This window comes from Echinococcus granulosus (assembly GCF_000524195.1).
Source record: "Echinococcus granulosus chromosome Unknown EG_S00003, whole genome shotgun sequence".
Classification (NCBI taxonomy): Eukaryota; Metazoa; Platyhelminthes; class Cestoda; order Cyclophyllidea; family Taeniidae; genus Echinococcus; species Echinococcus granulosus.
In genome coordinates, this window is record NW_020170383.1 from 1830045 (window position 1) to 1844435 (window position 14391).

Here is a 14391-nt window from a genome sequence, read left to right on the forward strand (position 1 = left end):
ATCCGGTCATGGGAGGTGGTGCGGCACATTACCATTAACGCAAGTTGACCCTTTATACATTTAGTGGACCCAACCAAAGCTGCACCGCTTTTTTGCAATCACCAAAGCTGTAATACGCTTGAGGACGGAGTCACGCAAGTGCATTATGGTCATGATTGACGGATACGGTGTTTACACTCGCAAACACGTGCAATTTAATTACTAATTCTCAACTGTCAATAATAATATCACAACGAATTTCACTGAATGCGATTTCGCGTACACCATCGCTGTAGAGAAAATCCATGGCAGTCCTGGATGAGTGCTACCTCATTCGACCATGTGAAGAGGAAACATTGGGCACCAGAGATACTGAGGACGCCAGCAGTCTCACCCAATAGCACAGGCACAATATAGTTTGGAAAGGTGGATTACGAATGCTACGAATGCTATCCGCGCAACTCAGCCCACTCGCGACTTTAATGTGAAGTTTACACAAAAAGGAATTGGACAGGCTACTACGTAAGATTGAATAGAAGCAAACGCAATTTCGTTAAAAATTACCTAACTTATATATTACAGGCAACAAATTCATCATGAAGCAATGCATCCATGAGCGGATACGGCTACTAAAGCATCCGGGAATCGTATAAATGGAGTTGAAATCACGGATGGAATTCATTAAACTACGATTGATCACTTATATCCATAATAACACGGACTTAGTAATTTTCATAAAGTTAGGTAATTAAACAAACAGAGTTGGACGTGCAAGGGCTTTAAAGCATGTGAAGTGCTTCTGTTTACTGAGGTGGGTGACCAAATGGGAATTTCGATAGAAAGCTTTGCCTGTGCAATTACCGCATCATAATGTCTGCTGAATTTAACACAGCAAAAACTTCTGCTATTATAGAAAAGTTACCGATGATAAAATAAAAAAAAACAACTTAGCTAGCATACCAATACTTTGAACACTAATGATTGACACCACTTTGTCCCAGTGAGGTACAATTTATTTTAATAGTAAAATCAAGGTTGAAAAAGACCTTTAGCCTGGATTGTAAAACAGTATGGCTAATTACAAAAGGCGTATTTGACCAGGCATAAAAGGTTAAGAAGGGCATTAAGCAAAAAAACCCGTGACTTCTAGAAAGGTACTAATTAGTAAGCAGTTAATGGATGGGCACTTTTGTCTTAACTAGTGGCCTGTTTATGTCGTGATAAAGGAAAACACGCAGTAAAAATTTGCAGTAAACAAGTCAATTCTTGGTTGAACTAATAAAAAAATTTTGCCTTACTGAATTTAAAAAAAAATTTGCTTAAGCAAATGCAAGCGAAACTATGTGATAGAGGGGAATTAGGTCCATCTCGCAAATGATGATATTAATGCAGTTAAGTGCCTACTATTTCATTTGCATTGGTTACTGCTTCGTCTTTCATTGGCCCTCTTTAAGGTCTCGGCGCTTCTTATTCCGTTAACCTTAGGGTCTATTACGCTCCTGTCTGCTTCTGATAGGGGGTGGGTAGAAGACCTCAAATGCTATGCGAATCCTCTCGCATATTTATTTGAAAAGCACGCGAAGTGGCTTTGCCAATTTTTCGCGAGTAATCATGCTTTTATGCCTATAACGTTCCTGAAAATGCAATATTTTGGGCCGTGTTATGTTATGTTAAAATCGATTGTTTATTTTTCCCATATTTTGAAGAAAAAACAAGTCCTGGATATGTGCATTTGCAAGCACTTCCTGCTTCTTTTGGAATCAGTTGAATATTTATATCATCATGGGTTAAACTAACAAAACTAGCAAGTGTATATTGCTTGGTACTTATGCTCACGTAATACATATGATCCATTTTGATTTAGTAGCATGGAAAATGCATAAACTATGTTTTGCAAGGTGTATATTGCTCCTATCTGGGAAATTCATGTTTCGATGCAAAGTGTGCGATGGATCTGATTTCCGAGTTGTGTGTCATGTTTTTGAATTCCATACAAATTCCTTTGGTTTAATATTTTTAGGCGCTATGGGTCCATCCTTTCGAATTGTGATCATTTACGGCAGTCAGACAGGCACAGCGCGTGGCATTGCAGAAAGACTTGCCTTGCAATGTTGCAAGTTGCTTCGGCTGCGCAACTACCCGGCCGACTGCCCCACCTCGCTTATTCACCTCTGCTGTGCAAACGACTACACGCCTCTGCAGCAGCTGGCACACGAGCCAGGTCCCGTCATTTTTGTTTGCTCCACTACCGGATTTGGTGATCCTCCCGACAACATGGCTACTTTTTGGCGCAAGCTCATGAACGTTCGCCTTCCCGAGGGCAGGACTTTTCCTACTACACTTCGGTTTGCCGTTCTTGGCGTCGGCGATTCTTCTTACAAGCACTACAATTACGTGGCGAAAAAACTTTACCGACGGATGGTTCATTTGGGGGCCTCTCCTCTCCCTGTTTCCATGGCGCTGGCTGATGCCGAACAAGATATTGGATTAGGTCTGGCCGATGAGTCCGCAGCTGAAGGTCTTGTGGCCTGCCTTCAGCGTTTTATGCCCTCTTTGTGGAACACTGTGCTCAATCACTATTCCGACCGTGTACAAACTATTGGCTCTCTTGCCTTCCCAATCACATGGGATGCTCTAGAATCATCCGAATTCATTGCCTCTTTGCAGCCCAGGTTCTTGGTGCGTCGAGTACGGAAGATTGAGTGTGGCGAGCTTAATCTGATCAATGGCAATCATTACCGCAACGAGGAGGTTCTCACGGACATGATAGAGACAACAGTGGCCAGAGACAATGCTCTTTTTAAGACACCTGCAATGCCATCGGCTGCCAGTTGGTTTGTGATCAAGGCTAATGAACGTATAACGCCGAATAATTATTTTCAGGACACACGGCTCATTAAGCTGGAAGCTGAGGTTGGGTTTTTTCAAATCGCCTTTAGTATTGTTAAAATTGGTCGTAGAACTTTAAGTGATTTTAAGAATGGTTTTCTGGAACTCTAATAATAAGACTTTTGATTATTCTCTCTTATCAAAACGGTATCGCTTGTTACGACTAGCATTTGCTATTTTTATACGGAAGTCCAAATAAGAATGGGGTTATTTCCACATGTCTTCACGTAACGTGATCGCCCTTAGGATGAAGGATTGTGGTTATGGCTGTTGAAATACTTGCTCTCAACTGAATTGCCGGAATAGGTGTGGTCATCACGGACCGTTGTGCTCTATGACGCGGATTTCCACGTTACTTGTTTTGATTTTTCGACAGACATGACGATGCTCAGTTATGTCGAATCTAATTGTTGTACCCTTATTGACCCCACTCACTTTAAGCAGCGTTTAAGTTGGTCAGGATTTATTGGTAAACGGATTAGTTTAATGCGGCTTTAACGACTGTCCTGTAGGAAATCAGTGATTCGATTCCATGTTGAGCACAAAATCCTTCATATTTAACCTCAGACCGTCGATAAACTTGTTGATCACGAATATCTTTGGGCTGTTTTGCCCAATAATATTTGAGTTAACCATACAATGCAGCCTAGGTGATCGGTTTTTATTTATTTCATGACCTTTTGCTATGCAGAATTAGCTTTTTAGCTAGTGTTTATTGACCCATTACAACGTTATCTGGCAGTTCATTGATCCACATGCTACCTTTTAAGATATAAGTTTTAAACACTATCAGGCCATTTAAAATTCAGTTTAACCACTTACTGTGATTCCATTGTTCAGATCGGTAACTTCTCAGGAGACTGTCATAATTACGCAGTTTTAATTTGGGCGGCAGAATGATATGTGCCAATTTTCAGTTTCCCATTGTTGGGTCTATTGTCTGATGAATTTTCGTGAATCAGTGCCTGAAACTTGTAATTTTTTGGTGCTATCACAGCAGCTATTAACTTCAGTGCCAAACTTGGGCTAGTCTTCAAGAACTACCTAAACAATGACTGATTTACTTAATCTCATTACTCTAGAATAAGGATTTGCCGCTTGCCTTCCTTCCGGGCTGCGTCCTTCAAGTGCAGCCTAGAAACCTCGCAGAGGATGTGTTAGGCTTTTTTAAAGTCACTGGTCTTGATCCGAACGTGCGCATCTCCGTACGAACGTTGACGAAAGAGCTGCATCCCGGTCAACACATTGTCTCCTTCACACTGCCCGGTTGTCTCGAACAGGTCTGTGCCACCGATGGCATCTCCCTCGCCTGGCTCGCCACGCATTACTTCGATCTCAAATCAATTCCTACACGCACCTTCTTCTCGGAGTTCGCCGCCGCCCACAAATGGCGTCCCACGGGTACTAAAAACGACGAGCGCGTCGCAATGGAATACGATCGGCTGAAGGAGCTCGGCCAGGCCTGCACTCCTGACGCCGTAGACGACTTCTACGACTATGTAAACCGGCCTCGTAGAAACCTCGTCGAGGTCCTTGGCGACTTCCCTTGCACCACCTCCTTCATCCCTGCCGAACAGTGGATCAACATTCTCCCCGGCCCTCTACTCTCGCGGCCTTATTCCATTGCTTCCGCCTCGCCAACTGTCGAATTGCTCGTTGCCGTTGTGACTTACCGAACACGGATGCTAACGCCGAGGCGAGGTTTAGCATCGACCTACTTAGCGCGCAGTAAAATTGGCACACGCGTGTCAGCTTGGATATCCCGTCCCTCTTATGGCTTTGATTTCTCCTACAATCTTTCGTCTGTTCCGCGACCCCCTCCATGTATCCTCATCGGACCCGGCACTGGAGTGGCCCCCTTCCGTGCCTTCATACAGCACCAGCACAGATCTTCACCCCAGGCCTTTAATGTCCTTTTCTTTGGATGTCGCTTCTCACACCGTGACTTCTACTTCGAGAAGGAGTGGCGAGCGTTGGAGGCGAAGGGCTGCCTGAAGCTGGTGACGGCCTTTTCGCGCGAGGGTGGGCGCCTTACCACGGCTAAGAATCGCACCTATGTGCAGCACAGAATTCGCGAGAACCCCGATTTGGTATGGTCGGTATTGGGCGAGGCTCAGGGCAGCGTGTTCATTGCAGGCAATGCGAAGACCATGCCAGCTGCGGTGCGTGAAGCTATCGTCGAGGCGGCGCAAACGGGTGGTGGGCTGTCCGAGTACGAAGCAGAGTCGTTTGTCAGCAACCTGGAGAGCTCAGGGAGGTACCAGGCTGAAGTCTGGATGTAACACAATGCGCCTTTCAATGTTGTGTAAATACATACGCAAAATTTTCTCGCACTGATTTCTTTTTATCTACACAATCAGTGTTTGCATGGCTGCTCGTGTGAATCTGAGTCAAACCTCTTTGCGTAACTTCGATATTGATGAATGGACATTTATCCATGCTTTTAAGTACTCTAACGCATTTTCGCTTTCTTATACACTGTTGATTTTATCGTCTTCTCAGGCCCATTGCTTTTGCCAACGTGATTGACATTGGCTCCCAGCTTGTATAGTTTCTTTCACCCTTTAACCACATTACGCTACACAAAAACCTCGGTTTTGAATAAATTTATTAGTTGTATTTCTGTATCATTTTACACTGAACGAATGTTTAACTCCGTCGCAATCCGTCTGTCGGCGGATCACATGGGCACTACCAGGATATTCTCACGATATCCTCTTGCTATTTTATCAAGATCTTTTTTTGATACGGTAAGCTTTTAACCTTAATGCAATACGCTTGTTCATTCCTTAGGGCGCGGCCGAATGAATCACATGTTCCAAGTTCTTTGTTAATGACTCGCCGACTGTGTTCAATTTGAAATTTCAAATGAAAACTTGAGTCCGATAAACTACTTGTGATAAACTATTGTCCTCTTCTCAATCGCTGAAAACTTATCGCATTTGTTCATATCTATTCTTTATTTCATGCGGTTCTGAGAGATCTGAAACTTTTATGACATTGTAAAAATTGAACAGCATAACGTTTTCAAGAGTTACTCATATGGATGTTTAAATGATAAGCTTGTTCTAAAGGTATTTTTAACTTTACTACTGAGTCTTTTGCGGTATACTTGAAAAGTTTTGGTCTATAATTTGCCGCGATATCTCCATACCTCAATACCATCCATTACTCGGCCGATTTAACTGTTGCCTATCTTGATTTTCATGATTCTGTTGAAAAAAAGCAAATGTAATTCCAAATTTATTTTATCCTCCTCGAAGTACGGCAAAATGTAACATTCGTATTTGTGCTTTCCTCCAGTTAGCCCCGCCAAATCGATGCTTCTAGTTTACAAACCACTTCCTAGAAGTTTTAGTCGTTCATGTGTGCTGCACGAAGCAGCCAATCGCATCATCCCTCTTCGTTCTTGAACAGGATTACATATATGCTCCTTCACTTTGTGATAGTCTTGCACACTTTTGCGTCTTTAAGGCTTTTTCTTTCTCACCTTACAGATGTAACAATTCAGATGCTTTTCGCCAACATGTTTCTCTTTTTCTTCAGAGGAAATCAGATGTCAAGAATCGTATCTGGTTGTCTCTTTGGTCTACGAGAGTTCTGTTACGTTCCTCTCGGTCTTTGGCGTATGCACAAACAGATAAAAAATGCTTCTTCCTCTTTGAGACACAGGGGCACAGTCGCTGATTCTCTAATGCAGCCTTATCATGACCAGGCTCTCCGCAGACAAAAGATATCGGCTGCCATGGGTGGAAGACGAGGGTCTCCTTCACAGATCACTGGAAGTTCCCGTCGATCGTCTGTCGAACACTCATCTTTGGTCTATCCATACGTTAACATCCTGAATCTCCTTGGCGTGATATGGCTCCTCAACGTACTGGTGGTTTGTGTAAATGTTTTTTTTTTTTGTGAGAATTTTATTTCTTTATAAATCTTTTGTGATTTGAATGACAATCACTTTCCTCCACTGTTTCGTGCTAAAAATTGCTCATATTTACAAGCGTCTGGAATTTTCTTAAGTTTTTTACCTAGCTTTTGACTGTGCCTCTTCACTATCATGGAGTCGCTTTACTTATTGGTGGTAGTGAACAACTGCTCGATATCTGTTGATAAGGGCATAGTAACACCGATTTACTCATTCAAAATTTTAACTTTTGGAGCCAAGATTCGATTGAATATCCAGCAGATCTGGCCAAATCTGCCGTAATAAGAAAGTCCTCGTGGTGGGCTTCATGTCTTCCCAATAGTTCATATTAGTAAGATGATGAATTTATGGAGCAGATTACCACCGTATCTTTGTGAGATCCCTTATTTCAGAGCCTGTTTCTCTGTTTGACTTGGACTGAAGGGCAAAATAAGCTAAAACTAGACGGAAAATCGGTTCCCCGCGGTGTGTTTAGCTAACAGAGGTATTAATGGTGGTAGAAATTTTTGAGATAATGCTGACGGTGAGTTGATCGTGAAAATAGTAGTAGCAGTATCAACGACAACTCATCAGCCCTACCTCTCCATTGACAGCATTTTGAGTAAAAAAATGGTACATCATGTGTAGTATTCACTCGGGAGTCCTGAAACTGATATACATTCGTTTTTGTAATAATTGATCCCCACTGGTTGTCCAACGTTTGACCGGATCTAATACATGGATGCTTCTTGATGATAGCCAAGGAGATAACTTCCAGAAAGCACCAGGTTTATTATTACAGCGTCCGTAACGCGAAGCAAACAGGAGTGGAGTCCTTTAGCTCAGCCTGTTTATCATTTAATTGAGGAATCAGCGGAACGCAATTTCAATGTTATTGCAAGCCCAGGCGATCAGAGGGCTTGCGAATTGACCAGCTCATTCAACTTTAGCATTTTACAGCAGTCAAACATATGTAATTGCCCCTTAGTGAGGTTTTGTTCGTTTGAAAAATCAAGTGGTTTGGTTTCACATTTGTACCTAAAGAATAACCGCTTGTGAATAATTGCAAAACACGGAATTCGCAATCGGCGTTTCGTACATCTATTGTGGCACCAGTGACATAAATGCTTGCCATCTCTTCCAGTAAATATGCAAGTCTATTTCATGGGCGCATCGTATTGTTCCTATCCTCTCCATACTTTGAATTAGGCGCGCACTTTGTTTCCTGAAATTCCTACATTATAGAATATCATAAAAATCTGTTTGTAAGAAAAAAATTCTCATAGCCGCATCTTATTTGTGCTTGACTGATTTGAGGAGGATATGTGTGCAGTCAAGGGCACTGAAAGGAGCAGTCTCTCAGATTTTTTTTTCATGCGCAAAGGTTCGTGTTTGACGAACCTGCCCGGTTTTTTGGGAAGGTCGCAAAATTAGCTGTCGTTACTTTTGCATTTTGACTTCCCTTGGCACATATTCGGCCATTTTCGCGGGCTACCCAAGAGCCCTCGTCTGTGAAAGGACATCATGACCACTAGGGTCTTCATCAAAACATTTTTTTCCAGATGCCCTAGTTGTCCATGTAAAATAATCCTGCTGATAATATGTGCAACTTGGTCACTTGGTTCCTTGTTAATCCGTCTTTCCATTAGTGTCAAACTTTTGTATCAGTAGCATTCATACTCTATGAGTGATCGCGTGCCCTTCACTTCCTTTTGCAAGAAATCTTATCCTGAAGACGTTTGCTTTATTTTAGTTACAAGCTTGTCTTTTTAAACGCACGAGCTGACTCTTTCTCTACACTTTAGGTCTTGTGGCTATGTTCCAACATCTTCTCTTTGATTGGACAGAGTGTGATAGGTATGATCAATATTCCTCATTCTGTCATTGTTAAATGGTTAAACATTGCATTTCTTATGGTTGGACGGCGTCGCCGATGACTTAATCTCTTGGATAAATAAGAAATTGAAGCTAGGTCAAGTGAGGCGAGTGCCTAGGATCTAACAAATCATATAAATTTGCGCTTTTGTGTGCATAGCGACATTCCATCTAACTGAACTACTTTGTAGAAGATGGCGTTCCTGATTGCGCAACTTATCTTAAAAAGCAACTGCTGGCCTCCTGACTTTCGTCTGATTGGTGTTAGTTTGCACCTTTTAAACTGCCCTTCGAATTTAGAAATGGCTGTCATGGTCAGTGTTTGGGCTAAAATAAGCTTTTATAACATTAGTCCTTAATTCCTTCTGTTCCTTGCTGGGAACAAAAGACTTAGCCATACTCCTATTTATCTTCGCTTCCTTACTCAGTTTTATGAACCAAGAATCTCAAGGCCAAAATTTAACTGCGTATAGAAGAATAATCTGAGGAAAAGTGTATTCTGCCTCGTTCGCAAACTTTGCCTATTGTTTTGTGTTCGTACTTTGGTACAGCTCTAGATTTTACGTTTATCGCTATTTAAAAGCATCTTAACCTTTAAAAGGGAAAGTAATAAAACGTAGGTCAAAGCTTACAAGATCTTTGGTCGACTTACTTCTCGTGTTATGTGCATCGATTGCATAATGCTTGATTTTTAGGGCAATGGTTCTGGCGTTTTTTAATCGTCCGGTGCATATGTGTCCTTGTTACTTCTCTTCTGGGAGGCCTCACCTTCACTCTGACGACGGTGGTCTCCCTCGTGCACATAAAGGTTGGTCCTTTTTCAAGCGTTACATGTGACCTCAATTCCACCACAGCACCACAATCACAAATCAAGATGGTAAATGGTACAATCTGTTCTTTAATTGAGACGTAAAAGATGAATCAGTAGACGCTTTAACGGCACTTGCTTTTTTGCATCCTATGCACAAAACCACAATAGCGTCTTTGCACTATTAGAATCATCTAGGAAGGGATGTGGTAATAGATTAAATAAGCAGTCGAAAATTACCGCTTTTCATTAGTGGAAGTAAGGAGGATGACTGACGTAAAATTCCCCTACTTTGAAAACAATATGCGAATGCTGCCTTTTCAGTTCCGATAAAGTGCCAAATCAGTCCGCATTCATGTGATGTGCTAACCAAATTGGGTTGAAGATTCTCCTGCGCTCTAACAACATGGATCGCAAAAATTGCCTTTAATGGTGCATATTTGGTCGTAAACTGCAACTATGTATGGAAATAAAAATTGCAATGTAATTTCCGGAAATATGGAAGTGTTTTCTGGCAAATTTACTGGAGTTATTCCCCCTCTTTGTACACACATTATCTCAAGCTCACTTTTTCCCACAGCACACCCTTTCAACCTTTTCTACTTTCGGTCTTTCAGTGAGGGCGAGAGAATGTTCGATGTGCAGCAACCATCCCTACAACCAACCTCTGGCATTCCTTGCCATTGCCACTATTCAGTCGATAACAAATGATACATTCCCTTTCCAGCAGAAAGGCTAAAGTATGGTTTTTCAATTCAGCTGAGGTGCAGTTTTGATGTTGTGTCAAGTGGTGTAGACGCTTTGTGCAGGGGCTTGCTTGTAGTTACTATCACTGTGCTACCTACTCTGTCGATTTTCTTCTGAGACGTTGCGTTTTTTAATTTTATCACCTTAAGTAAGCACATTAGTTGCTCCTCTTGTTGATAATTTGTTATACTTCGCTTTGCCTTAATGAATGATTTCTATAGGCTTAAAAAGCGCAAATCCCGCGTCCTTCTTAAACACATTTTGAATGTGAACGTTGAAGGTTTATTAAATTGATGATGCAATGCTTAAACCCTCGTCTTCCCCAATTACCTACTTCCATTGTTCGTGATTTGGTTTATTGTAGGAAGATAATTAAATTGTAGAAGTAGGACTGCCTCGAAGTTGAAGGTTTACCTCATTGCGTGCAGAAATTGTTAGTGAGCGAGATAAATATGAACTTCTGTGCACTTGTAAATAGCTTTTCACATCCCCGTGCCAAGTGTTGGTACTTACTTCAGAATGCGGCATTTTCTATCTTTGTTATTCGGGCGATGTTTCTGTAAATATATAGCTGTGGGTTTGAGAGAATGCTCATTGAGTGTCAGCTACAGCACATAGCTTAAGAGGTAATGCTGGGCTCCTTCCCCCTCCCCCCTCCGTGAATCTAGGTTTATTGCTACTGGTAAAGATCAACTGGGTTGGGACACTTTGGAGCACCCTATAATAATCTTCATTCTGTTGTCTCTTCTAGTTAGAAATGTTCAGTTCAATTCTGGTCTGTTCAAAGCCTAGGTGTCTGACGTTTTCGCTTTCAGGATAAACTCTTCCTATTTTAGCTGTCCGGTCGCAAATAAACACGCAGATTTGATATCTGTAGTACTTTGTCCATTTTAATGTCAGGGAGGAAATTTACGTTAATTTTGGTTTAAAATTTGTTTTGAGAACTGAGTTTTTGTGTTTTAAATGCATTTCATATTTTTGTAAAATTCTTCAACTTTTCGGTGCAACAAGAGCTCATAAAGAGATTCTGAATTTTTTTATTCTCATTTTACAGTTGTTCTCGACAAGCTCTGGTTACCGCCTCATGTTTATAACCATCTTCAAAGTTGGAATATTTGCTCGTTAACTAAGTGGTTGTTTAACGTTGTGGCACTTTTTCGCTACAAAAATGCATGCACCGAGTGAACATTTGGCGTCCAGCTGCGCTCTGAGAACAGTCTTGTCTGTCCACCAGCAGGAAGACGTGGAACTTGGGATAAATTGGCCACCTTACGCCTCTTATTCCCACTATCAGTTGTGCGGTTCACTGGAATCTCCAACTGTATCTACTTTTTCTCCACTAATTCGTTGAGTATTTTATCCAGATCCCAAACTAGTTTGATAGATTAATTCTCTTTCCATGTTCGCAACTACTTAAATTTGTCTTGAATCCTAGTTTCCTTACTAGACGAAAATAGGCTTTAATGAACCACGCCTTCATATTTTCATTCACTTAGAATCCCAACAAATATTAATCCCTTTTAAATTGCAAACAGACCTTCAAAAGTCCATTTTTCTTTCCCTAATGTCGTTTTCGTCATTGCAATTATGGTGGTTTTGGCGGACCAGCATTCATCGTCTTTTATGTCTATTCGGCATAAGTCTGCAGAGCTGTATCAGAGTTAAGGATTAGTGTTTTTTAATTGTAATGCATTTTCCTTGGGTGTCAAGTCCTACGGAAATTACCCTCATCTTGCCTTCTAATTGGCAAGTAAAATTGCATTTCGCTGGAGTGGAAACTACCATTCGGCTGTCACTCGTTGAACAAAGGTACAACTTAAACATTTCTTGTGAAGAGTTGGTCGAGATCGTTGATGTATGGAATGAAAATGGCGAATGTTTCATTTTTAGCATAAACTTGCAGTTCACGGGACAATTATTGACACGAGAAATAACTTTATAATGTCATATTTTCTGATTAAGCCTCACGACTTTTGGGAAATGGTAGCAGTCGCCTGTAATAGTTGATATCAGGATCATAGTACGTGTTTAAGGCTATGAGTAGTTGAGCAAATTGTGTTCCATTATTTGGTGTTAACTGCTCCAATGCTATCAAGGAAGTTTTTCCACTCGTTTATGTAGAAGATATGCGATTCGATAACCGCCGTCCGGCAGCAGCGTTTTTCAGTAGGCTCCCGAAGCGCCGAAGAAGCAAGTAGACGTCTTCGCGAAAACTCGGTAGTTCGGGGTCAAAATGACACATTCTCTGCTGCAACCTCGTCAAGTACCTCCGCTACTTTTGCTGCTGCAGTCGCCCCCTCCTATGACATTGGTAAACAGTTGATGGACTGCGTCTATTCCATGGTTTTCTTCCTGATCTATCGTGGGCAGGTGAGATTTCGCCTTTGTGAATGTTGCATTGTAAAGCCAGTTTTAGTACTTATATACTGCACTACGAAGTCATCCAATCTACAAAGCCTCAGGAATAATGAAATTAGTAAGAAAATGCTCATGATAGAGAGTAAGCAAGGATTATTTGCTCTATACCCGACTGATTAATTTCTTTCACGTTGAAATTTGTAGGAGATTCAGCATGTTATTGCGACTATCGGAAATCGCAACCAAATATCATGAATTGACTTAGTGTTAGGAAGATCACTATTTTAGCTAACATTATTGCTAGAAACTGGAATCTCTTTTGTTTCACTATTTCTAGTCTATTGATGGAAATTGCGTATTTTTTAAACAAAGTATATTGAAAATAACTTGCAGTATTTACGATGAATTTAGCGTCCTAACCATTCTCTATTTCAGTGGAGTCTCCTTACAATCCTCATGTCTCCTTCCCTCATCAAGATCTTCATTCACTCAATCACCCTAGGCTTTACCTACGCCTGCTATGCATTCGAATATTACGCTCGACAGACGTCAAGTGAGCCTCATTCAAGCACCAGCGTTATTTTGTCCCCTAGCTTTACAATACGTGACAGTTACTTTTTTGCTTGTCTCTTATAATCTGCTGGTCGAAATATTGTTGGTGAGCATTTAGTCTATGCCTCGAAGTAGCATTCCATGCTCGTATTATTGCTTCCGAAGATCTGCCATTCAATAGTAATATCACAACTACACTACGCATTGAAAACATTGTTACAGTAGGCTTTTTGTTACACCTATGCACAAATACTAGTTCATATGGCGAAGATAATTATTGCGGTTCGCTTGCTATTGTGTAACTTTAGACTCATGCCTGATATGACATGTATTTATTGTTGCTAACAAGCGCTGTTAGTGTTTGAAATTTCATAATTATTCCCCAAACTTGCCCAAATAGCTAAGATTTCCTACCTCATGCAGCCCGACACTGGTGAGCTAGGTGCATAAACCCCACTCTGAGCATATATGTACTTGGTTTCGTTTGCCAATGTATAAAAGACAATCACAGAGTTGTAGAGAATCATAAGCAATAATGATTTTTACTTAGTATTATTGGATGGCTTTTTTCATGCAATTTCGATGCCTGAACGTAAAGAAACTGTAATTTTAGGTCACTTCCGGGCATTCCTATTTTAGATGTCACAGCAGAACTTCTCCTCACACAAGTAATTTCCTTCTGGCCGGTTTTCGTCGGCTATGGTCTGCCCCTTGGTGCTCTGGACGCACTTTCTTCTGTCTCCTTATGGAGTGAATTGTTATTTGCATTCCTATATCCCGTTTTGATAGTGGGAGCCTTTCAAGTATCATGGTCCAGAGCTCTTGATCCAAAGCAGCATCGTGTGTCACTGCGTCTTCGTTCCCTTGTCGCTCTCTCTATGAAACCGGCTCTTTACGGCACCAACGTTCTCATCTCCGTCTTCGCATCTCACCTCAGCTATCGATTTACATTACCCCATCGTTGAACCGGCCAAATCAATTCAGTGTTAAAAAAGCATAAAACCCTATTGCCAACAACACTTAAATCGTCTCCTTGTTTCGAAACGCTGATACAGGTATTAGTTTGCCACTCATCACCACCTTGGTAAGAATCACTCTGTCCGGTTGCTATGATTGTTCGGAATGTCGCCTTAGGAATTACAAGCTCAATGGATGGGTGTGCCAGCGCTGCCTGGGTGGCAAGGCATTTTTCGAAGGAAAAGCTGCAGTGGTCCGGTGTTTTGTTTGATTCCTTTTTTAGGCGCACGATCACTCAATTTTGGTAATTTGTGCTTTTGGT

The 14391-nt window shown here is 41.4% G+C and overlaps 2 protein-coding genes across 2 annotated transcripts; both read left to right on the top strand. All coding sequences in view use genetic code 11, as the record gives it.

Moving 5' to 3' along the window:
* Positions 1–2004: 2004 nt before the first annotated feature.
* Positions 2005–5150, top strand: EGR_00883 (NADPH-dependent diflavin oxidoreductase; the record flags this gene model as incomplete). Its single annotated transcript, XM_024490132.1, has 2 exons — positions 2005–2892; positions 3951–5150. 2 exons carry the CDS (start codon positions 2005–2007, stop codon positions 5148–5150), a joined length of 2088 nt encoding a protein of 695 aa, XP_024355535.1.
* A 3691-nt stretch (positions 5151–8841) lies between these two features.
* EGR_00884 (hypothetical protein) lies at positions 8842–14077 on the top strand (the record flags this gene model as incomplete). The annotated part of the gene is made up of 4 exons (XM_024490133.1): positions 8842–8961; positions 12324–12572; positions 12996–13113; positions 13752–14077. 4 exons carry the CDS (start codon positions 8842–8844, stop codon positions 14075–14077), a joined length of 813 nt encoding a protein of 270 aa, XP_024355536.1.
* Between the last annotated feature and the right edge of the window lie 314 nt (positions 14078–14391).